The sequence below is a fragment of the Papio anubis genome, chromosome 19 (assembly GCF_008728515.1).
Source record: "Papio anubis isolate 15944 chromosome 19, Panubis1.0, whole genome shotgun sequence".
Classification (NCBI taxonomy): Eukaryota; Metazoa; Chordata; class Mammalia; order Primates; family Cercopithecidae; genus Papio; species Papio anubis.
Window position 1 is genome coordinate 13568645 of NC_044994.1, and position 26757 is coordinate 13595401.

A 26757-nucleotide genomic window follows, 5' to 3' on the forward strand; every position below is an offset into this window, starting at 1 on the left:
AAAAAAAAAAAAAAAAAAAAAAAAAAAAAAAAAAAAAAAAGCCTTATAGAATAATGATACAAGAAAGAAAATGTTTTTATACAGCTATACAATGTGTTTGTGTTTTAAGTGTTACTATGAATAAAAATATTTTTAGAAGTTAAAAAGGTTATAAAGTTAAAAAGTTACAGTAAGCTAAGGTTAATTTATTATTGAAGAAAAAAAATTTTAGTAAATTTTGTGTAGCCTAAGGGTACAGTGTTTATAAAGTGTACAGTAATGTCCTAGGCCTTCACATTCACTCATTACTCACTCACTGACTCACCCAGAGCAACTTCCAGTCCTGCAAGCTCTGTTTTAAGTGCCTTGTACAGGTGTGTTATTTTTTATCTTTTATATCATATTTTCGCTGTGCCTTTTCTATGTTTACATATGTTTAGATACACAAATACTTAACCATTGTGTTACAACTGCCAATAGTACTCAGTACAATAGGATGCTATCCAGGTTTGTAGCCTAGGGGCAATAGGCTATACCAGCTAGCCTACATGTGTGGTAGGCTCTACCATCTGGGTGTGTGAAAGTACACGCTATGATGTTCACACAACAAAATCGCCTCTTAGAATGCATCCATGTGGTTAAGTGATGAATGACTGTATATGAGTCAGGGAGGTGTTAATGAGGTCGAAGGAGCAGTTAATTTGGAGTTAAGAGACCTGGGTTCTCTATCTACTGTTTCTGGTGGCTGAGTATTTGGCCTTGGGCCACTTTCTTAGTCTCTTGGGGCCCTTCTTTCATTTATATATCAAAGAGATTAGAACAGATCTGTGTTCCTCAATCTTTGACTCACAAATGTCTCCTATAATAATGTGTAATCTTTTGAATGCAGATATTTAAAAACTAATTCTGTCATTACACAGCATGTGATAAGGACTTGATTTTAAATAGTATTTATTTTAGATTGGTTTGTTTATTTATTTATTTATTATTTATTTATTTATTTTGAGACAGAGTTTCACTCTTGTTGCCCAGGCTGGAGTGTAATGGTGCAAATCTCGGCTCACTGCCTCCTGGGTTCAAGCAGTTCTCCTGCCTCAGCCTCTCGAGTGGCTGGGACTACAGGTCCATGCCACCACGCCCAACTAATGTTTGTATTTTTAGTAGAGACAGGGTTTTGCCGTGTTGGCCAGGCTGGACTCAAACTCCTGACCTCAGGTGATCCACTCACCTCAGCTTCCCAACGTGTTGGGATTACAGGCATGAGCCACTGCACCCTGCCTACCTAGGTCAGTTTATTAATATACTGTTTGATATTCATGCTGTACAAGAAAGATTATCTACATTTGCTATTCAATAATTACTGATTAACTTACTTTAAATTTGTTGTGTAAGAAAAAGCATGTTTTGTTGACAAATTTAAAAATAAACTATAGGCCGGGCGCGGTGGCTCAAGCTTGTAATCCCAGCACTTTGGGAGGCCGAGACGGGCGGATCATGAGGTCAGGAGATCGAGACCATCCTGGCTAACACGGTGAAACCCCATCTCTACTAAAAAATACAAAAAACTAGCCGGGCGAGGTGGCGGGCGCCTGTAGTCCCAGCTACTTGGGAGGCTGAGGCAGGAGAATGGTGTAAACATGGGAGGCGGAGCTTGCAGTGAGCTGAGATCCGGCCACTGCACTCCGGCCTGGGCAACAGAGCGAGACTCTGTCTCAGAAAAAAAAAACCAAAAACAAACAAACAAACAAAAAAAATAAACTATTATATTTGTTTTGAGGAGGATGAGAGGAGCTAAATGTATTTAAATGTTTTACAGCATTAAAAAAAGTCAAAATCTACTTTTACTGCCTAAATTTTGGAAATTCTACATTTTACGGTTAAAGGGTATAGTAGTTTATAATTTTTGCATTTTTGTTCTATGTGATGGAAAAGTTGTAGGCTGCTGTTTGTAGGTAACTGCTGATAGAGTTGAAAGAGGCAATGTTTTCTTCCTCATGTATTAAAAGCCAAATTGGATTATAATCGCTAAATTTTTACCTTTTTGACATTTGTTTTTTGATGTCCTGGAAAAACATATTGCTTCATTTTATACAATCTTTTAATTTGTTGAGTGAGTGTGGTGAATGAATTTAACTTTTGTATCTACCAAAGAGCTTTTAAAAGTACAGTTTCCCTGAAAATATGTTCCCCCAAAAAGCAAATTTAGGCACATTTATAAAATTTCTTTTTTTGTGTTATTAACACAGAAAGTTTCCTGAGCTTCCCATCTTTAACCAACAGCCTGTTCTGTGTATAAGTTAAGGAATATGTCAGTACATATGACTGAAAATGAAAACAATCTGAACTTGTATAGTCAAAACCACACAATGATATGGGGTTTGACTGAGTGAATTGTGAGCTCACTCAGCTGGTTTCCATTAACCCTACATGTGTTAGATGAAAGGCCCTTAGAACATTCTGTTTTAAAAGTAGGATACTTACACTAATTATTTATTCATTTTTAGAAATTGATAATGATGTCTATTTAAATTTCACTTACTATTCCCAAGTATCTTGGAACATTTTTTATGAATCCCTGGGACTTCATCACTTATATTGAGAAATGCTTTATTAGATGATCTTGAGGTTCCATATAACATAATTTGCAAATTGATACAGACTTGTGGTTCCATCTGGTATACTTTTTCTAATACAGAGTGAGTCAACATTGTAGAAAGATTGTATTACTACTTCTCAGTGACAGAGATAGCTCCCCAAGCATCCTGCTGTCCATTAATAGGCCAATCATGAACTAGGTTTATGTCTGTAAACCTAGGTTTACTGTCTATATGCAAATTAGTAACTTATTTGATTAAAATAAATTAGCGTTCCTTTTGGTACTTTAATATGACTCCTAGATTTAGTATTTTAGAATTTGATGAAAAAGTCTGTGTTCACCCGTCACAGTTTTAGCACTGTATTGTAATTGTTCTTAGCTTCTCTTTTGCCAAGTTAAATAGTGTGCTTTTTGTCTGTTTTCACTGTGGCAGACTTCCTCTGTCTTACATCCTGAGCATTACAGAACTCTTTGTGTAACCTTGGACAAGTTTCCTAACCTTTATGAGCCTCAGTTTCTCCATCTATGAAAAGGAGATAGTACCAGTCTTGAGTGTTGAGAGGACTGAATAAGATAATCTATACAGTATTTAGCACTGTGCCTGGCTATGGCGAGTGCTCCGTAAGTTTTAGCTGCCATCATCATCATCATCAATTCCCAACTTCCAAACCTGTGAGCCTGTTCCTTAATAGAGGTGGGTGGGCACAGCAATTTTATTTTCCTATGGGTTCCATGTATCAAATAGGCTTCAAAAAATGTTTGTAAACTAAGTAATATGACCCACATATTTAATGACTATTTTCCAGATCAATATAAATGATATTTTGAACAAATGCAGATTCATTTAAAATTGCTGAAGAATTCATAAGTTTTTGTATTTTTTCTTTTTTTTTTTTTTTTTTTTTTTTTTGAGACGGAGTCTTGCTCTGTGCCCCAGGCTGGAGTGCAGTGGCGCGATCTCGGCTCACTGCAAGCTCCGCCCCCCCGGGTTCACGCCATTCTCCTGCCTCAGCCTCCCAAGTAGCTGGGACTACAGGCGCCCACCACCTCGCCCGGCTAATTTTCTTGTATTTTTAGTAGAGACGGGGTTTCACCGTGTTAGCCAGGATGGTCTCGATCTCCTGACCTCGTGATCCGCCCGTCTCGGCCTCCCAAAGTGCTGGGATTACAGGCTTGAGCCACCGCGCCCGGCCTGTATTTTTTCTTAATTCATGAATTTTTAGAGTTAAATTGACTTTTAGAGCTTAAATTCACTTTTGTTAATGTTAAAAAGGGTTCTATAAGCTTGAAATGATTGAGCTCTGTAGTCTTGATAATTTTATTCTTCTACTGTCTTTTCCCACTTCTATTAGGCTTGTTTTTGAGGTTTGATGACCCAAACTATATGGTAAATTTAATATGCCCCACCACTTCATATTTTTCTTTCAATTTTAATTTTAATTTTTTTTCTTTGAAAAAAAAATTTAGACAGGGTCTTGCTCTGTTGCCCAGGCTGGAGTACAATGGCACAATCCTGGCTTCACTGCAACCTCTGCCTCCCTGGGTCAAGGGATGCTCCCATCTTAACTGCCCAGGTAGCTGGGATTACAAGTGCTCACCACCAGGGCCGACTAATTTTTGTATTTTTTTTTTTGTAGAGATGAGATTTTACCATGTTGCCCAGACTGGTTTTGAACTCCTGGACCCAAGCGATCTGCCCTCCTGGGCCTCCGAGAGTGCTGGGATTACAGGCGTGAGCCACTGCACCTGGCCTCATCCAATGTTTTGATGGTGTTTTCTTTTTTATTTCTCATGCCAGTAACTGATGGCATTCAATGATATTTGACACTTGGTTAAAATCATAACATGAATTGATGCTAGGAGAATCTAGCATGGTTTTTCCCTATTTTGTATTGGGCAATGATAATGGTGCTTTCCTAGGGTTTGTGTATGGAAAGGTAGGTGTCCTCCTTGCTTCTAAAATTTTCTGAAATAGCATTTTCAGAAAATGGAAACAGGAAAATAGCATTTCCTGTTCTTGAGAGCAAGTTTCACGCTGTTGCCCAGACTGGAGTGCAATGATGCGATCTCGGCTCACTGCAACCTCTGCCCCCCTGGTTCAAGTGATTCTCCTGCCTCGACCTCCCAAGTAACTGGGATTACATGCATGTGCCACCATGCCCGGCTAATTCTTTGTTGTTGTTGTTGTTGTTGTTTGTTTATTTTTTGAGACAGAGTCTCACTCTATCGCCCAGGCTGGAGTGCAGTGGCACGATCTGGGCTCACTGCAAGCTCTGTCTCTACAGGTGCCCGCCACCACAACTGGCTAATTTTTTGTATTTTTAGTAGAGATGGGGTTTTACCATGTTAGCCAAGATGGCCTCCATCTCCTGACCTCATGATCCACCCGCTTCTGCCTCCCAAAGTGCTGGGATTACAAGTGTGAGCCACCGCACCTGGCTTTTTTTTTTTTGTATTTTTAATAGAGACAGGGTTTCACCATGTGGACCAGGCTGGTCTTGAACCCCAACCTCAAGTGATACGCCCACCTCAGCCTCCCAAAGTGCTGGGATTACAGGTGTGAGCCACTGCACCTGGCCTGAAATAGCATTTATTATACTTTCATTCAGCCTCTCTTGGTTGCAAATGACAGAAACCCAACTGAAAGTGGCTTAGGTAAAATGAAGACATGACTGAAAGAGTTCCAAAGAAAAGGTTTCATGGCCAAACCTTGGGAAAGGCAGATACAGCAGGCTCAGGGATTCAGACACCTCCAGAACAATCTTTCAGCCTCCTGCCCATGGTGACGGAGTTCCCTCCCAGGTCAAGGAACAGGGCTGGCACTAAGCAGACTGAGCCATGCTCTCCTTGGCTCCATGTTCAGATTTTCTAGGGAACAGGCTTTGATGGGCCCTGTTTATGTCATGCGTCTACCCTTGGACCAATCAACTATGGCCAGAAAGTTGGGCTATCAAAGTGGCCCAGCTGGATCAGGTCCTAGCTCCACATCAGTTTGAAGTGTCACAACTCCCTGAGGAAGTCACATGATTAGAGTACAGACAGAATCATTCCCCAGAAGATTTGCAGCAGAACTGTAGCTGTTCCCTGTAACACTGTCTGTGATTCTTGGTGCCTTATACATTCTTCCAGTTAACTGCAATGTGAGTTCTTGGAGGAAGACATATTTTGTTCAATTCTGTATCTCCTGGTCTCGGACAGCATTTGTTGTAAATGTTTGTTTTATAAATGATGAACAGATGAATTCATAGAATACATTATGATATACAAAGTGGTTATATAAGATTTTGTCGCAACTTGTCATGTCATATCATGGTAAAAAGTGAAATGTAACAGTTTTGGCCCGTTCATCTAGGAGCCACAAAATTCTGAACTTCAGTCTCTTCCTCTGTGAAATAAAGAGTATCTATTCTGACTCTATCCCCATCTAGAGAAGTGAATTTGCATTGGAAGTAAAATAACCCTATTACATGCACATACAAACTGCATGGTTTTCAAAGTTTGTTATGTATTTATCATTGCCTCACTTGTGGACCAGACTCACGCCTGTAATCCCAGCACTTTGGGAGGGCAAGGTGGGTGGATCACGAGGTCAGGAGTTCGAAACCAGCCTGGCCAACATGGTGAAACTCCATCTCTACTAAAAATACAAAAAAAAAAAAAGATTAGCTGGGTGTGGTGGTGCGTGCCTGTAATCTCAGCTACTTGGGAGGCTGAGGCAGGAGAATCGCTTGAACCTGGGAGGCGGAGGTTGCAGTGAGCTGAGATCCCACCATTGCACTCCAGCCTGGGCAGCAGGGCGAGACTCTGTCTCAAAAAAAAAAAAAAGAAAAGAAAAAGAAAATACGAAGTCGTCACTTTGGAGTGAAGCAGAGGGTAATACTTCCTTTCAGTGTCTTTTCAGCTTTGTTCAGAAGGCCACACTTGATAGATTTGTCTTCTGGTTGGAGTAAAGAGATATAGGGACTTTAATTTAGTGTTTAATAGTGATTCCCACAAGTAAATCTACTCTCCAAATGAGTGATAAGAAGATATAATCTCACTAAACATTTCACTGTGTCCTTTTTTTTAAAACTGGTTTTTAGGTTTTTGTCAAGCAGGAAAGGATTTGCGTTTAGTATCACTGTGTATGGAACAAATTGACATCCCAGCAGGATTCCTCCTGGTGGGGGCCAAGTCTCCCAATCTGCCTGAACACATCCTAGTTTGTGCTGTGGACAAGCGATTTCTACCGGATGATCATGGAAAAAATGCACTTTTAGGTGAGTATTTCATGCTTATAAAATTCCTTTCAATATGAGGGAGTTAAAATACACATTTATTTAAAACAACTGCAGAAATTTAAGAAATATACCAGAGGATTATTTGGGGATTATATAGTTTAGTTCAATTATGATACATTTTTTTCTTTTAGTAACTTTTTTTTTTTTTTAGATGGAGTCTTGCTCCATCGCCCAGGCTGGGGTGCAGTGATGCAGTCCAGGCTCACTACAACCTCTGCCTCCCAGGTTCAAGTGATTCTCCTGCCTCAGCCTCCTGAGTAGCTGGGACTATAGGCGCATGCCACCACACTCAGCTAATTTTTGTATTTTTGGTAGAGACAAGGCTTCACCATATTGGCCAGAGTGGTCTCAAATCCCTGACCTCGTGATCTGCCTGTCTTGGCCTCCCAAAGTGCTAGGATTACAGGCAGTAACTTCTTAAACATTTATTCCTTCCTTCCTTCCTTCCTTCCTTCCTTCCTTCCTTCCTTCCTTTTCTTCTTTCTTTCTTTTTTTCTGTCTTTCTTTTTTTTTTTTTTTTTTTTTAGAGTTTCGCTCTTGTCACCCTGGCTGGAGTACAGTGGCACAATCTCAGCTCACTGCAATCTCTGCTTCCTGGGTTGAAGCGATCCTCCTGCCTCAGCCTCCTGAGTAGCTGGGATTACAGGTGCCCACCATCATGCCCAGCTACTTTTTGTATTTTTAGTAGAGCCAGGATTTCACCATGTTGGCCAGGCTGGTCTCAAACTCCTGACCTCAGATGATCTGCCTGCCTTGGCCTCCCAAAGTGCTGGGATTACAAGCATGAGCCACCACGCCCAGCCTTTTCATTTTTATTAATTCTCAAAACACTTAGCTTAATTAAATGAATTAAATTTTGACCAGACATTTTTAAAAAGCATGCAATTTATCAAAAATTAATATTTTATAAAGAAAAGAGAATTCACTCTCTATAGTCATTGATATCAAGTCAGCTCTGATACTGGACCTGATATCAAGTCAACTCTCAATTATTCATCTGTGGATTATTCACTTTGTAAGTTATTTGTTATTTTTCCATACCACACATTATTTCTATCTATACTTGTGTGATGTGAATCTCACTTTATATATAACATTAGTTCACCCAAAATAACTAGGACTATATATCTTTATATTTCTATCTATGTGATATAAAATGTAAATGACTTTATCTCAGAATTATTTTACTTTGTGATATTAGTGTCTGGGCTTTCTCACAACATAGCCTCCCTATATCATAAATAACAGACTTGATTTATGTTATTTTAAATAATTAAAAAGATAGCACATGAGATTTGTTGCTTTTTTACTGCTGCATTTCTCTACTGTTGTTTTTGTTTCTCAGAATTTGTCTTACTATAGATGAAAATCATGTTTTAGGCACAAATATCAGTGAAAAGGAAAAAGAATAGAGCAGTGAATTCAAATATTGTATTGATCATGATGTGTATTTATTTTTGTAGTTTGATACATTCTTCCTAGTTATATAGTGTCATGAGAAAGTCTAGCAATACACTGATCAATAAGTGAGCCTGCACACGCTTTATAGAAGTTCCTTAAATTATAGTTTAAGACTTCTCATGGTTCATAGGAAAAGAAATGGTAGTTTTCATTTTTCATAAGGCTCTCATAAAAAAAGAACATTTTCGGCCGGGCACAGTGGCTCACGCCTGTAATCCCAGCATTCTGGGAGGCGAGGCCGAGGTGAATCACACAGTCAGGGAGGTAGAGACCATCCTGGCTAACACAGTGAAACCCTGTCTCTACTAAAAATACAAAAAAAAAAAAAAAAGCCAGGCATGGTGGTGGGTGCCTGTAATCCCAGCTACTAGGGAGGCTGAGAGGCAGAATGGCGTGAACCCGGGAGGCAGAGCTTGCAATGTGAGCCCGAGATCCAGCAGCCACTGTGCCTCCAGCCTGGGCGGGGCCATCTCAAAAAAAAAAGAACATTTTCACTTTTTTTTGTTTAGTGAAATTGAGCAGATGGTTTAATATAGGAGTCTAATGATAAATCTAATATGCTGGACTAAATTAGCAAAGACGATCCAACTACTCGTTTTTTTATTAAGCAGTATTTATTCAAAATGTACTGTATGACAGAAATCACACGAGGCTCTCACGTAGGAACACAACAGTTATAAGACTCAGTCCTATTCCATACAGAGCTTACTACCTAGTATGCTGTAGTAGAACAACTTCAGAAAACCTTTTTAGCATTTGAAAAGCATTATCGTCTCATCTGATGAAACAGTTCAGGTGTGGCTCTGACTGTAGACAATGAAAATCTCTCATAATGCATTTTTTGTTCAATGATTCTTTGTGACTAGAGAATCCTCTTAGAGTATGTCATAGAAAAGACACAGAAAACACCATCAGAATAATAGACTTCATAATCCTTAGAAATTAGGAGTGAGACCAAAGACCATATGCTTTGGAATCAGAACTGTGTTCAAATTCCAGATTTGCCACTTAGTACTTTAAGAACTTCAGCAAGTATTTTAAGAACTTAAAGTTTTAGATTGCTCGTGCATATAATGGGGTCATTAACACCTACCTTGCAGGGTCATAAAGATCAAATGAGATGATGTCCTTAAAGCACCCACCAAGCACAGTGCTTGGGAGATAGTATTTACTCTTCAAATGGCAATTATTTTACTATTGTGTTTATTAAATACTCTTACAGACTTGGAACCTTGCTTACTTTCTCTAGCCTTGTCAGTGGACATAATTTTTTACTGACCACTTCTCCATGTAAAAGTGCAGTGCAACAGCAAAATGGCAGAAGGTTTTTCTTAAATAAGCACATTGTTGGGATTTTTACGTGTTTGATACTCTATTGTCCAAAAACTAATATCCAACATTTCTTACTTAAAGTGGATGATTTTCATATGCATTAAAATATAGTGGAAAAATGTTTAAGCTTCCGCTATTCTAGAACCCCTGCGGATTCAAATATCAATTTGCCTAAATTTTTATATAAACTATGCAGATTCCAAAGACTATGGGGGAATGATTTAAAAATATATTGATCCAGTTGGTAGTGCATGTGTCCCAAATCTGCCATGCAATTGGAAGACTTGATTGCCAGAAAAACTAAAAGGTAATTTGGCTGAGAGTGGTGTTATTTTTTGTTTTCAATGACAACAAGAACTTCAGGCAGATAAAATCTCCCTTGAAGGAAGGCTAATGCTGAAGCCATACAGAGTTTTTTAAATGGACTGTAGGATTCTAATTCTTTTATGTTGTTAACTTATCATTAATGTGAAGATTCTCTCCTTTGCAGATTATTCTAACCCATGGCTTTTCTTCCTCTTCACACTCTTGCTTTTCACCTCAGAATAGACAGAGGAAAAGATCAAACTTAACCTCTGTAGTTTGTGAATTCTAATTCTCACACTAATGTTTTCTAAACCACTTGGACCTATCAGTTGAGCCTCATGTTTTGGCACTGTTCTTGATTATTTTGGCTGAAAGGTTCTTGTAGCTTTTTTTCTGTGTTTTGGGTGTGGCATATCTACTTCACAGGTCAGGCAGTTTTCCAGGAAGGTGCGACGGTCAAACCAGAATGTAGTTTCCACAAAGGCAGAGACTTTGTCTGCTTTGTTTCGTGCTAAAAAACCTGGTGCCTGCAACAGTGTCTAGCACATAATACAGTATTTGTTGGATGGATAGATGGATGGGTGGATGGATGGATGGATGGATGGATGGATGGATGGATGGATGGATGGGTGGATGGGTGGGTGGGTGGGTGGATGTATGGATGGATGGGTGGGTGGATGGATGGATAGATGGATGGATGACTTTGGTGACCTAGGCAGCCACTGGCAACCTTTTTTGCAGGGGGAGGGGCTACTTTTTTAAGGTATTGGACAAATAGATGCTCTCAAATACAATCCATCTCTGAATATATTTTAAGTCATTTATAAAATTATATTGTTTACATGTCTATAAAGTGGCAGTAATAAGTTATTAATTCTGTGTAATCGACCAGAGGTTATGAATCTCTCTTCTTCACCACTGTTTCCCTAGTGTTTAGCAAAATGCCTAGCATATGGGTAGATGCTCAATATATAGTTGTTGACTGAATAATAATAAATTGGACTTCCCATTTATAAATGCTTTGAATTGATGGTTAGCATTCTGAGATTAGGATATTGTGAGATATTCTATCATTAATCCTTGTGGCTTTTCTCTTCTCAATTTATATATCTTTGTTAATTATTAATGTTTATCAGGTTAGCTCAGAGGTCTGAAAAGAGTGTATCACTTCATCAGTGAATTTGTTTTCAGTTATTTATGTATAGAAATATTGCCTTTATACAATATGGAATGCCCTTTCTTATTACAACATTTTTGTGCTTTTCATCTATGTCACAGTAAATGTGTTATGTCCTCATCAGACACAACAAGAAGAACCCACTCTTACTGTCTGTTTTTAGTCTGTGTATTAAGGGGGACTGAAAAGTTAATTTTCAATAAAAAAAGGCATGGCAAAAAAAAAAAAAAAAGGCATGGCTTTTCATCTTCCCAGTTTTCTCTGTTTCTTCTTTTTTCCGTGTCCCCTGTTCTAACCAGGTCACCAACATTTTTGTTTTGTTTAATTTGTCTGAGTGGAATTATTTGGATATTAGAGCTAAAGGAATAATAAGCTAGTATGAATAAAGAAGTGTTAGAAAAGGAGAAATGGGAATCTCATGGTACTCCTGTCGGAAAGTATAGCTAGATCTCACAGAAACTAGAAGCTGATAGAGCCCTGAATTTGCACATCTGGCCCGCGCTCTGCTCTCCTCTTGGCAGATCAGCTTCCTCTTCATGGTTCGTGGTTCCCATACCCTAGCTTACCTGTGGCTGACGTAACCCTAATTGGGATTCCAATTCTGTAAAACCTTACAAATCCAGGGTCCAGTACCACCTGCCTGACTTTTTGTATTTATTTCAAAATTCCAGGAGAGAGATTCTGACTGTCCCAGACTGGGTCAGATGGTGGGCCACAAGCTCACCAGCTGTGACCATGGAGGCAAGTCTGAGTGGTAGAGAGGGCAGAGAACCAGGTTATCTAAGGAAGGAGTATGTGGGGAAGAAATAATAGACATTCTAGAACCAAGCTTTTTATTATATTATGTGCTCTATTTCCTTAACCATTATCTACTGTATTTATCAACCCTATTTCCTTAACCTTTTAGAGGCTAACCTTTCCTTTCCTTTTAGAGCAGCATTTAAATTATTTCCAGTTTTTCACTGTTACAAAATAACTCTGCTAAAGAAATGTGTACCTGTTTTTTTTCCCTCTGAATTATTTCCTTGAGATTGAGACATTTTTGGGTCAAAGAATGTGAACGTTTCTATGCTGTTTAATACATAAAAGTATTGTATCAACTTACAAGGCCATTAGTAACATTGGTTTTCCTCACTTCAGGGTTTTCTGGAAATTGTATCGGCTGTGGAGAAAGAGGATTTCGGTATTTCACGGAATTTTCCAACCACATTAACTTGAAGCTCACCACTCAGCCAAAGAAGCAGAAGCACTTAAAGTACTACCTAGTCAGAAGCTCCCAGGGTGTACTGTCTAAGGGACCTCTTATCTGCTGGAAAGGTAGTCAATTTCCAGGAAGAAAAGGGGAGGGAATGGAGATTTTAGAGTGGTGACAAGTGACCCATACAAGATTCGGGGTTCAGGTGGGATACAGATAAACATCTCAAGTTCAGAAGGATATCCAAAAATTTAAAGCCTTCTGGTGTGTTATTTGACTTGCCCCTTACATTTTTAACAAAGACAATTCAAGTGTAGGAAAGTGCATGTCTCTGTATTTGTCTCTTGGGAAGGGGGTACAGCTCTCAAGGGGAAAAATGGACTTTTTCTAGCTCTTCCATCATTTAGAGAGGACCTCAGAGTGACAGCTCCTTGGTTAGATGCCCTTTTGACTCTATTTAATTTCTTTGGAGATTTTTGAACATCCGTATTTTTTTTCTATTTTAACTAGAGCTAAACATACTTAGAATAAACATTTATGTTCTCTTCATAATACCTGGGAAAACACACTATTAAGTTGGCAAAGTGTTATTTCTTATAAATTAGGAAGAACTTAACTTATTTATAGAAATGAATCCAGTTGAAACTTCACATCTTCATGTGCTTGATAGGAATTGACAGAAGTTCTCTTCACTGTGCTAAAGAAAAGAAGTATTTAATTGTTATTCTATTGATCAGTTTCTTAGATGCTGAGATTTTTTTCTCCATATAATAACTATCTTTTTTTTTTTTGAGATGGAGTCTCGCTCTGTCGCCCAGGCTGGAGTGCAGAGGCACAATCTCGGCTCACTGCAAGCTCCACCTCCCAGGTTCATGCCATTCTCCTGCATCAGCCTGCCGAGTAGCTGGGACTACAGGCGCCCGCCACCACGCCCAGCTAATTTTTTGTATTTTTGGTAGAGACGGGGTTTCACCATGTTAGCCAGGATGGTCTCAATCTCCTGACCTTGTGATCTGCCCACCTCGGCCTCCCAAAGTGCTGGGATTACAGGCGTGAGCCACCGCACCCAGCCTATAATAACTGTGTGTATGTGTGTGTGTGTGTGTGTGTGTGTGTGTGTGTATATATATATATATATATATTTTTTTTTTTTTTTTTTTTTTTTTTGAGACAGCATCTCCTTCTGTTGCCCAGGCTGTAGTGCAGCAGTGAGATCTTGGCTCATTGCAACCTTTACCTCCCAGGTTCAAGTGATTCTCCTGCTTCAGCCTCCTGAGTAGCTGGAATTGCAGGCGTGTGACACCACACCCGGCTAATTTTTGTATTTTTAGTAGAGAAGGGGTTTCATCATATTGGTCAGGCTGGTCTCAAACTCCTGACCTCGTGATCTGCCCACCTTGGCATCCCCAAGTGCTGGGATTACAGGTGTGAGCCACCGTGCCCGGCCTATAATAACTATTTTTTTTTTTTTTTTTTTTTGAGACGGAGTCTCGCTCTGTGGCCCAGGCTGGAGTGCAGTGGCCGGATCTCAGCTCACTGCAAGCTCCGCCTCCTGGGTTTACGCCATTCTCCTGCCTCAGTCTCCCGAGTAGCTGGGACTACAGGCGCCCGCCACCTCACCCGGCTAGTTTTTTGTATTTTTAGTAGAGACGGGGTTTCACCGTGTTAGCCAGGATGGTCTCGATCTTCTGACCTCGTGATCCGCCCGTCTCGGCCTCCCAAAGTGCTGGGATTACAGGCTTGAGCCACCGCACCCGGCCAATAACTATTTTTAATGTTTCTATTTGTTGTCTATACAATATTTTTTCCTGACTATGAAAAACAGCATAATATTCCAAATTACAACTGCAGGTTTGTTTCTGAGTCCTTCACCTTAATTTCTCTTAGTTACCTTTGAAGTAGCATTATATAGTTCTTTAGGAAATGGGTACATATTCCAAAATAGGTATCATCAGAACTTAAAGCTTGTGACCACTGAATCATAAGCTGGTGAATAAGTCTTTGTTCTATTAAATGATTTTTCTCAGAAAAATCATTTTGAATGTCATGAATCCTAATAAAAGGGTAAAAGTAGGATAGGTATCACCTCCCTCCCTTTTAATTTACTTCTTTAGCCTTGTTTTGGTTGCATAAAATATTTTTAACTTCTTAGTTAGTACTCAGTGGCAATTCATCTTTCCTTCCTTCCTCCCTTCCTTTTCCTTCTTTTCTTTTTTTCTTCCTTCCTTCCTTCATTCCTTCCCCTTTCCCTTTTTCTTCCTTTCTTCCTTTCCTTTCCTTTCCTTTCCTTCCTTTCCCTTTCCTTTTTCCTTTTCCTTTCCTTTGCTTTCTTTCCCTTCCCCCTTTCCCCCTTTCTCTGCCTCTCCTCTCCCCTCCCCTCTCCTCCCCTCCCCTCTCCTCTCTTTCCTTTCTTTCCTTCTTACACGATCTCACTCTGTTGCCCAGGCTGGACTGCCGTGGCTCACTGCAACCTCTCCCACCCCAGGCTCAAGTGATCTTCCTGCCTCAGCCTCCCAAGGAGCTGGGACTACAGACGCACACCACCGTACCTGGCTAATTTTTGTATTTTTTGTAGGGACAGGGTTTCACCATGTTGCCCAGACTGGTCTCGAACTCTTGAGTTCAAGTGATCCACCCACTTTGGCCTCTCAAAGTGGTAGCGTTACATGCATGAGCCACCATGCCTGGCCTCATTTTTCTAATAAAGAATAACATTTGTGAGAGAAGCCTCACGTTTATAATAGTTGCTATTTTGGAGCTGAAATTATATTTATTTGTATAATTTATATATACATACATATAATATCAATATACATATGTGCATATATTACATATTGGAGATATGCTCTTAGGCCAGAATACAGTACTCCTCATAGAAGGTAATAGCACAGAAGGTTATAGAAAACTGCTTCCAGTCATTGTATGTATCTGATAAACTTGGAGACACTCTAAAGGACCCTCTGTAATTAACTTTGTCGTATAAAATTATTTATATTCCTTTTTCACATGCTACTTTTTGAGACTAATAGGGTAAAATTTGGTTGGAAGTTAACAGTCCCATAGGCTGTGATAATATTTACTATCTACCTGAATCAGTACAAAGCACTAATAAAATATCATCCCAGAAGCCCATTAATACTGGCTTACTTAAAATGAAGCTTGGCATAGCATGATCAGTAACCACTTTGAATATTGGCTGTCTCCTTTAATAAGAACTGAGAATAATATTAATTTGAGCATTTAAAATTTTTCTCTACTGCCTATACATTTTTCTTTGCTTCTGTTTTTGGACCTAAATTAAGGTTGAGAAGAGAAGGTTATAGGCAGCCTAGACAGACCATAGGTTACTGTTCTACACTTAAACCAATCCCAGGTAGGGTGTTAACTGGTATTGAAAGGCCTATTAGGTTTTCATAAATTATTAATGTTTTAGCCTCTGTCTTACCCATAAAACTAGCATGACTATATTGGTTATGAGTATATTTCCTCTGGGAACTAGTATTTAGGGAACAAAGGTCCAATTTCTTTGCAACCATTTCTTTGTCTTCCAAACAAAAGCGTTGTATTCACTAGTTTAAACATTCTGTTGGAGTCAGGATGGGGAAGGGGATCTCTAATTAGAGAAGTGGCTGCCACTTAAGGAGCAGCAATTTAATTTAGAGATTTTATGGATTGTGTCCCCATCACCTGTTTTAACAGAACATTGGTCACTTCATACAGTGTAATTTTTACTCTTTTCCAGAATGTAGAAGCCGACAATCCTCTGCTTCTTGCCACTCTATTAAACCAAGCTCTTCAGTGTCATCAACTGTGACCCCAGAAAATGGGACAACTAATGGATACAAATCAGGATTCACTCAGACAGGTATGGGGTATTTTTCTTTTGGCATTTCAAGCATCACATGTATATTTAATGAGGCTTTTTAAAGTATATATTTGCTGCTGGCTGGTTTGAATAGAGAGATTTCAAAATAAAGGTATTACTTGAGTTACTATTAGAATTAGAACTCAGCCTTGAGATGGATTAATCCGTGAATGACCAGAACCCAAGTCCTCACAGTCCTGACAGTGGTAGGAAATTTAGCTGAAGCCTAGGACATTATTCTAGGGGGAGACTGACAGTAGGCAATAAGTGGAAATCCAGACACGAGGGAAGTCTGCATCATAGCCATCCAGTGGCAAGTACTGGAGACACAGTCATGAAGACTGGAGTTCCAGGGTAGGGCTCTAGCTAAGCCCACAGAACATCATAGGGAGTAGTGCACCAACTGGTATACAAAACAAGGTCCCAAGCTAGGATTGTGGATCACAACGGATGAACCCAGGATCTAGTTTCTAGTGGTACAAAAGAGGCACTGGTTATGAGTAACTAGATAAAATCTTAGTGCCTGAAACTAGGTCACAATATCAGGACAGGATCAGCAGAATGACTGATCGTACTGAGCAGATAAGCTACTAGTCTGAGGCTTCTAAAAATTCCTCCAGCATAGAGCACCGGCCCAGGCCCTGAGGCCAAGATAAAATTCCAGGTGGAACTTCATGGTTCCAGGTGGCCAAAGGGCTGGAGGGCTTTACCTGAAGAGATCACTGCAGATAGTATTTGAGAAAATTACTCAGAACCAGCCTTGGTTATATCTTAGGCAAGAAGGAAAGTATTTTAAAAGACTTTGTGAATTTTTTTTCAGTTCACTTGTTTTTTGTGGAGTACATTTTACTCATCTGATACACAAACTTCATAGCATATGTACTTTGCCAGTGTTAACCACAAATTGAGAAGAAAGTGGTCTCCATTTGCTGCATAGCATACCTCTTTCAAATTAATGTGAAATTGTGATGAGCTGGTCAATTGTTTCTACTTATTTTCAAGATAGAAGTGATTATTGGAATATATTAGCAGCAGCAGCAATGATAATAAGGCTAACTTTCTTTGGGACATTTCTTGCTATGTGCCTGTACTAAGCTAAGCCCACCTCTTCCTGGATTGTAAAAAGTTTGGCTTTTAAATTGCACGGGAGATTTAGATAGAGGCTCTGATCTGAGAGAATAGACCACTTCTGTTTAGAATAAATGAGAGAACATAGTGTCACTACGTATTCAAGAAAGAAACAAGTTAGCATTTGGCTCTGGCCATTGAAAGAATAGCCTTCATTACATTAATGACACACCTGTATGTCTCTCTTAGAATACCATTTTTGTAATTTGATTGATCCCATAGTATACGTTATGCTGTGAAATATCATTTTTAAAACCACAGAATTAAAAGCTAAGATTTACTTCATTACAACAAAAACGTATCAAGTGTTTATTTTGTTTTAAGAACCTTATCAGATGCTATAAGGCAGGGTTTCAGTACTCGACTGATGTCTGCAATGACTTAAAAAACATTCATGGCTGGGCATGGTGGTTCACGCCTGTAATCCCAGCACTTTGAGAGGCCACGGTGGGTGGATCACTTGAGGTCAGGAATTCGAGACCAGTCTGGCCAACATGGCGAAACCCCGTCTCTATCAAATATACAAAAATTAGCCAGGCATGGTGGCATGCGCCTGTAATTCTAGCTACTTGGGAGGCTGAGGCACGAGAATTGCTTGTACACAACCACGAGGTGGAAGTTGCAGTGAGCTGAGATTGTGCCACTGCATTCCAGCCTGGATGAGACTCTGTCTCAAAAGAAAAAAAATTAATATAAGGGATTAAAGAACAATAAAACAGGGCCAGGCACAGTGGCTCATGCCTATAATCCCAGCACTTTGGTAGGTAAGCCTAGGCGTGTGGATCCCTTCAGCTCAGGAGTTCGATATCAGCCTGGGCAACATAGTGAAACCACGTCTCTACTAAAAATACAAAAATTAGCCGGGTGCTCTTGCAGTGAGTTGAGATACTGCCACAGCACTCTGGCCTGGGCAACAGAGCCAGACCCTGTCTGAAAAAAAACAAAAGAAAAAGAACAATAAAACATGTAACCTTTCCTAAGAGGGAGAGATAGGTATGTAAATAAGCAGTTGTACCTGAAAATAATAACAAGATATTAAAATGTTAATAAGAAGTAATACAATTTTAATTATACCAGAAAATATACTTTGTAAACAAATTTTGCTTTGAAAGAGGAAATCAAGATTCAGGCTTTAGCAAACGCTCCCCCAGTTGCCATCATGAAACACAGGCCAAGAGCAAGGGGAAGGCACTGACTGACTCACCGTGAACACAGTGGCCAAGTTTTAATGCTCACATTCTTTTGTGTCCCTGTGAGGATGTAAGTGGTAATTTGACCATGAAAATTAGTTATTAACAATTTCAGATGCAACTTAGAAAATTTAATAAAAGAAAGTGCCTTTATAAGTGATGCTTTGTATCTAAAATTTTGTATTAATGAATTATGTTTATAGACTCTTCAATAATTTCTTTCTTCTGACACTTGAACATAATCGACTGTAGAAATTTCATGTTGGCATTATGATACCATCACAAATATTAGCATGTGCAGCACCTCCTTAACTGATTGATTGAGGTTCACCTTTCTATAGGAGATTGTTTTCTCCCTAATCTTAATTTGCAGTCAGTGACTATCTGTAATCAACCGTTTTTAGCCTCAAGTATGGGTACACACATTGTATAGTATTTGAAGAAGAGTTTAATGCACTATTTGCATGCCTTTGTCTTGAGTTCTACCTGCTAAGCTATATATATTCTATTCTGGTTGGGTTATGACTTATTGCTTGCATATTTTCTCTTAACATTTTCTTCCTTTTTTTTGATATGGAGTCTCACTGTGGTGCCCAGGCTGGAGTGCAATGGCACTATCTCGGCTCATTGCAATCTCCACCTCCCGGGTTCAAGCGATTCTCCTGCCTTAGCCTCCTGAGTAGCTGGGATTACAGTTGCGTGCTACCACACCCGGCTAATTTTTGTATTTTTAGTAGAGACAGGGTTTCACCATATTGGCCAGGCTGTTCTCAACTCCTGACCTCGTGATCTGCCCGCCTTGGCCTCCCAAAGTGCTGGGATTACAGACATGAACCACCACACCTGGCCTTCTCTTAACATTTTCATGTAATTGCTAATTCAAATTTTGGCCATCAAACTCAGTGAAATATTTTATCATTTTTACTGAAGGGGGCTATATTTTTATCTACCTGCATTATAAACGTGACATACACATATATGATGTTTAATTGGGATAAAAGTTCAGGAATAGATGAAAAATGCATTTGTCTAACTCAGGATCTTGAAAATTTCCAAGTTTTTTTATAAAGGCTTTATTGTTTTAATTCTTGCAGTTAAGTCTGTGAGTCATTTTGAGTTAATTTTTGTGTAGTGTGAAATGAGAGTTTAAATTCATCTTTTCATGTGTGGATATCCAGTTGTACCAGCACCATTTGTTGAGCAGACCGTTTTCTCCTCAGTGAATTGCATTTGTCAGATGACTCTAAATATAAGGATTTGTTTCTGGAAAAAATGATAAAATGGGCCTCGTCAAAATTGAAATCTTTTACACTTCAAAAGTCAGTTGACTCTAAATATAAGGATTTGTTTTTGGAAAAATTGATAAAATGGACCTCATCAAAATTCAAAACTTTTACACTTCAAAATTTTAAGGATAAAGAAAATATGGTATATATACACAATGGAATTCTATTTAGTTGTAAAAAAAGAATGAAATCCTGTCATTTGAAGGAACATGGATGGGACCGGAGGTCATTATGATAAATAAGCCAGGCACAGAAAAACACATAACACGTGTTCTCACACGTGGGAGCTAAAACCAGTTGATTTCATGAAGACAGAGAGTAGAATGATGGTTACCAGAGGCTGCACAGGGTGAGGAGATGGGGATGAAGAGAGGTTGGCTAATGTGTACAAACATAAAGTTAGATAGAAAAAATAAGTTCTAGTGTTTGATAGCAGAGCAGCATGACTATAGTAGTAACCAATAATATATATTTTTAAATAGCATGAAGAGAAGATTTGAATGTTCCCAGTACACACAAAAAAAGATAAATGTTTGAGGTGATGGATATCCTACTTACCCTGATTTGATCATTACATATTGTATGCATGTATCAAAATATTATCTGTACCCCATTAATATGTCCAGTTATTATCTGTCCATAAAAAGACATCATTAAAAAATGAAAAGACAAACAACAGAGTGGTAAAAATATTAGCAAAACACAAATCTAATAAAGTATTAACACCCAGAATTTACAAACGCTCTTACACAGCTTAATAATAAGATGACAATGCAACTGAAATATGGGCAAAGGATTTGGAATAGACATTTCTTCAAATAATATATACAAATGGCTAATAAGCACATGAAAAGATACTCAATATCATTAGTCAGGGAAATGCAAATCAAAACCATAATGAGGGCCAGGTGCAGTGACTCATGCCTGTAATCCCAGCACTTTGGGAGGCCGAGGCAGGCAGATCACCTGAGGTCAGGAGTTTGAGACCAGCCTGCCCAGCATGGTGAAACCCCATTTCTAGTAAAAATACAAAATTAGCCAATTGTGGTGGCGTGTGCCTGTAATTCCAGCTACTCAGGAGGCTGAGGCAGGAGAATCACTGGAACCCGGGAGGTGGAGGTTGCAGTGAGCCGAGATTGCACCATTGCACTCCAGCCTGGGCAAAAAGAGAGAAACTCCATCTCAAAAAAAAAAAAAAAAATAGTAATGAGATACTACTTCACATCCTCTAGAATGGCTATCAGAAAAAAGACAGTAGTGGAGAAGTGGGAACGATTATACACCACTGATAGGAATGCATTGGTAAAATGTGGCAGCCATTTTGGAATACAGTTTGACAGTTTCTCAAAAAGTTGAACATAAAACTACCATGCAGCCCAGCAATTCCACTCCCAGATATCTACCCAAGAGAAATTAAAGTATATGTTCTCATAAAAACTTGCATGCAAATGTTCATAACATCATTATTCGTTATAATAAAAAACTAGCACCAACTAAATGTTGATTAACTTGTGAATGGCTAGACAAAAATGTAATGTATCCATATAATGGAATACCATCCAGCAATAACGAGAAACAAACTGTCGAGACAAGCTGCATCATGGATGAATCTCAAAAATATGATATTAAGTGAAAGGAACCAGCTGAAAGAGACCACTTATTGTATGGTTCTATGTATGTGAAATGTGCAGACAAGGCAAATTTATAGAGGAAGGAAAGAAGATTAGTGCTTGCCTGGAGCAGGGAGTGGGAATGGAGATGAACAGAAAATAGGGTATGAGCATTCTTATTAAGGGGATGAAAATGTTCTAACGCTGATTTATGGTGATGGTTACACAACTTTGTAAGGTTACTAAAAATCATTGAATTGTATACTTGAAATGGGCAAATTTTATACATAAAGTATACCTCAATTAAGCTATAAAAATAGATTAAAAAGCTGCTCTGAGAAAATTCATAATCCTTTGGGGTGGCACTGTTTCTCTTTCAGTTTAATACAATCTAATTTATTGAATATCTACACTGGGGTGAGCACTTTTTCAGAGCAGATGGTAAACAGCGCAGGGCTGGGAGTCAGAGTCCTGCTATTAAGATACTGTACCTGACATATATTGGCTGACAATTGGGATAAGCCAATCAATTTTTCTGTGCTTCAGTTGCCTTTTCTTATTTGCAAAAACTGAAATTAACAACACCTGTTTTGCAACTTCGTGAGGAATGACTTAGCCTTGCTACCACACTTCTGCTCGTGTGACACTGTTCCCTGTTATAATGAGTTGCGAACCTTCTATATTCTCTTATACGCTAGAAGCTTTATGTTCTTTTTGTTTATCTCTGTATCACCTGGTACCAGACAAATGCCTGGAAATAAATGTTATTTGAATTCTGTTTTTATTTAAATTAGATATTAGCATTTGGGGATTATTAATTTAGTCTTTCTTTATTAAGAGTACTGGTATGTACTGTTTTCTAAATGAAGATAATATGCTCATCCACCATTAAAAGAACACATGTTTTATCCCCTAGCTTGTAGGGAAGCATAGGGGTGAGCCTCCTAAGCTCTGCCCCTGTCACTCATAGTATGGCTTTTAGGAAGATTCTATGAAGCAGGGCCACTTTATGATTTTCTTGGGCCCTAGGTATCTTTGCCTATGTGGGCTCTTCCTCTGTAGAAAAACGTGTAAAATTATGTTTTATAACTGTCGATATAAGGTGAATATATTATCATTACATATAAAGTCCGGCTCGGCGGCTCCTGCCTGTAATGCCAGCACTTGGGGAGGCCGAGGTGGGCAGGTCGCTTGAGCCCCAAAGTTCAAGACCAGCCTGGGCACCGTGGCAAAATCCTGTCTCTACAAAAAATATAAAAATTAGCCAGGTGTGGTGGCAAGCATCTATAGTCCCAGCTACTGGAAAGGCTGAGGCAGGAGAATTGCTTGAGCCCGGGAGGCAGAGGTTGCAGTGAGCCAAGATTGTGCCCCTGCACTCCAGCCTGAGCAACAGAAAAAAAAAAAAAAAAAAAAAAAAAAAACCAGAAAGTGTTGATCATAAAGGAAAAGACTGATATTTTACTACATTAAAATTATAACTTCTAACTATTAGGAGTCACCATAGAGTAAAAAAACAAGCCATAAATTGGGAGATGATATGTGTAATACATAAAACTAACAAAGAACTAGTATCCAGAACATATAAAGAATACTTATGGGCCAGGCATATGGCTCATGCCTGTAATCTTCACTCTTTGGGAGGCTGAGGCGGGAAGATCACTTGAACCCAGGAGGTTGAGGCTGCAGTGAGCTATGATCTTGCCACTGCACTCCAGCCTGGGCAACAGAGCTAGGCTCTACCTTAAAAAATAAATAAAAAAAGAATATTTATGAATTTTTAAGAAAAATATGTCAGTAGAAACAGTGAGCAGAACTTCAACAGGCGCTTCACAAAAGAGAATATCCAAGTGGGCAATAAATACATGAGAAGATGATTAACCACTTTGGTAATCAGGAAAATTAGATTAAAAATACGAGATACTATATTCAGATCCCAAATTGGCAGTGAATTTAAGTGTGACAAATAGTTGATGTTGGCAAGGATTTCTTTTTTTTTTTTTTTTTGAGATGGAGTCTTGCTCTGTCGCCCAGGCCGGAGTGCAGTGGCACAATCTCGGCTCACTGCAAGCTCTGCCTCCCGGGTTCACGCCATTCTCCTGCCTCAGCCTCCCGAGTAGCTGGGACTACAGGCGCCCGCCACCTCACCCAGCTAGTTTGTGGGGTTTCACCGTGTTAGCCAGGATGGTCTCGATCTCCTGACCTCGTGATCCGCCCACCTCGGCCTCCCAAAGTGCTGGAATTACAGGTGTGAGCTACCATGCCTGGCCAGATGTTGGCAAAGATTTCAAGCAATAAGAACTAATATACACTGCTGGTAGGAGTGTTAATTGATACCAAATCTCTGTAAGTAAGTTGCAATACATAGTAAAGTAGAAAATGTGCAGATTCTCTGATCCAGCTACTCCATTCTAAGGAAGATTTTGTATATGTGCACCAAGAGGTATGTACAAGATTGTTCATGGCAGTGTTCTTCACAGCCACCTTAAACAGGAAACAACTAAAGTGTCCATTAAAAATAGAATGGGTAAGTAAATTGTGAGATACTCGTATTTAGGGCCAGGTGAGGTGGCTCATGCCTGTAGTCCTGGCACTTTGGGAGGCTGAGGCTGCTGGATTGCTTGAGCTCAGGAGTTCAAGACTAGCCTTGTCTTGAACATAGTGAAATCTTATCTCTACAAAAATACAAAAAAATAAAAATAAAAATTAGCAATGCGTGTTGACACACGCCTGTAGTCCCAGTTAGTTGGGGACCTGAGGCAGGAGGATGTCTCGAGCCCAGGAGGTCAAGGCCACAGTGAGCTGTGATCTCACCACTACACTCCAGCCTGGGCAACAGAGTGACACCTTGCCTCAAAACAACAACAAATATATATATATATATATATATATATATATAATGAAATAGCATATGACAATGAAAATAAACAGATGCCTACCCCTAGCACTACAGAGGAATCTTACAAAGATGATATTGAACAAAAAAGTCATTCACAAAAGACTCCGTCCAATATTATTTCATTTCTATTACATTAAAGAAAGGCGAAACTAAACTATTTGAGAAATGCATGCAAAACACAGTGATCACCTCTGGGCAGAAGGAGGGAGCTGGGATGGGGAAGAGCACACAGGAGGCTACCAGCGGCTGACAGTATTTTTTTTGTGTGTTTTTTCTTTGACTTGGATGGTGGTTTGATAGATATTTACCTTGTGGTTATTCCTTAAGCTATAAATAAATGTTTTATGCACTCTTCTGTATTATGATACATCTCAATGAGAACAAAAGGGTGGATTTACCACCCCTGCCCCACCCGCCACCAAACTACATACATGTACTAATGTATGTAGTCCTCATACTTTGATAGCAAGTAGTATCATAGGCAGGGATGCTATGGTGTAATAATAATGTTTGGGTCTTTTGAGTTTTTCTATTCCCCAGTGTGGTGACTGCACAGTGGGATTGTTGCTGTCAGAATAATCTCTCATAGCTGACCTTACTGTCTAAGAAGCAAGTGGGCAGGAACAACCCTAAATGGAACTCCATAAGTGTCCAACACTTTTCCTTCCCCGTCCTCCACCATGGCTTCCTTTCCTTTTCCTTCCAAGAGTTTAGAGCTCTCATACTGCCCTCTGTGTGTCCAGAATATTTTGTGATCTGCCACCCCCTAACCTACGCCTTCCCTGCTCACACAACCTATCACTTTGTTTCCATTTCCCCCCAACTCCTCCTCTGTCCCTGGTGACGGCTGTTTAAGAAGCAGATTGTATGGGAGTGTATCATTCAACTGTCCCTAAGATGTGGCCGTGTCTGTCTTCTTCCACTTTGTGTCCTCCTTTGGGCACTTACCTTCCCCCTTTCCTCTCTAGGTGCATCAAAAGTTCCTCCAGCATGATTTTCCAAATTTAGTTTCTTATGAATACTCAATTAATGCTTTTATAAAACGGTCTCTTTTTTTTTCCAAATATGGTGGGAACGCTTTGGCAAATTTGCCTGCTTCTAGCCAGATACTGAGAGCACACAGGCTTTTCCTTTACACGGTAAACTCCTTGAGGGTAGGGGTTATTCCCCTACTGCATTCCCAGAGCCTAACATAGTACCTGGCATGCTGAAGAGGCTCAATAAATATTCGATGAGTTCATGGATGGGAGAGAGGGGGAAAACAATGATTACTCCCCTCTGAGACAGGAGAGGAGGCTCAATAAATATTCGATGAGTTCATGGATGGGAGAGAGAGGGAAAACAATGATTACTCCCCTCTGAGACAGGAGAGGAGGCTAAGGGTTATGCATGTGCTTGTGAGACTTCTATTCCTGCTAAGAGAAAATGCAACCCTTTAGTAAGCATGAGGAAGAATATCCCACTTTGTGGAAATGAAGAAAGTCATAGGTAATAACAGTGAAGTCATTTTCACTTATTATACTAGCCGAAATATTTTATTTCAGTGATAAAATGCAGTGCTGGTAAAACTGAAACTCTCAGCCAGGCTGGTAAAGGTGAACAGTGGTGGGACCTTTTAAGAAAGCAGCTTGGCAATATGTAACAAGAACATTAAAAATATTTACACCTTTTGCTATGATAATCCCACTTTAGAGGGCTTAACCAAGAAAATAACTGAAATGGAGAGTCAAGATATTCACTGCAGTTCCCTTTATATTAATTAAAAAGGAAAAGCAACCTTAGTGTAGAAACAATTGGGCAAATCGGGACATACGCACATGATAAAGATGCTAAAAAGGATCATTATGAACCGTGCAGCCACATAGGAAATAATTCTGTTAAGCAATAAAAGTAAAATTGAAATAATTTTTTGTCATATCATGTAAAAAGATAATGTGGATAAAACATAGAAGGACATGTACTAAAAAAAACTGGTTTGTGGGAGAAATAAGATTTTAGCATGGTGGTTTCTATTTCTGAATTTTCTTTTATGTTATAATATTCATAAACATAAAAATTCTCAAGATTAATCCAAATGTATAGGTTAGTAGAAAATGTCTGCTTTTTACTGATCTCTCGTCAGCTCTTTGCATGTGTAGAAATAAAGGCCAATACCTAATGTAGGCAAGTTCAAGATACAGGTAGATGATAACATAACTAGAATTTGAACTCTCTGCTCACTACTGAACAATTATATTGGGCAGTTACTGGGTACTAGGAGATGAGGATACAAAGATGGTTTTGAGCTCTACCTAGAGTTCCGTAAAATTCTCACGTGTGTCAGATTTCAAGAGCAGAATCGGGGTAGTAGGAACAGGAAAACAAAGGGAGAACACCACGGTCATAGAATCAGTAGCAGATCAGCTCAACATTTGCTCCTGGCCCAAATGGAGAAAAGAGGCTGGATTTACCCTCCA

The 26757-nt window shown here is 39.3% G+C and overlaps 1 protein-coding gene across 4 annotated transcripts in view; it reads left to right on the forward strand.

Annotated features, from left to right (window-relative positions):
- Positions 1-26757, forward strand: part of GREB1L (GREB1 like retinoic acid receptor coactivator) — a 295664-nt gene that overhangs the window by 161469 nt on the left and 107438 nt on the right. For all 4 annotated transcript variants that reach the window (XM_031658935.1, XM_031658936.1, XM_031658933.1 and 1 more), the window contains exons 5-7: positions 6658-6834; positions 12272-12448; positions 16069-16191. In XM_031658935.1, coding sequence (XP_031514795.1) covers positions 6658-6834; positions 12272-12448; positions 16069-16191 — 477 coding nt within the window. The remainder of the gene's footprint in view (positions 1-6657; positions 6835-12271; positions 12449-16068; positions 16192-26757) is intronic.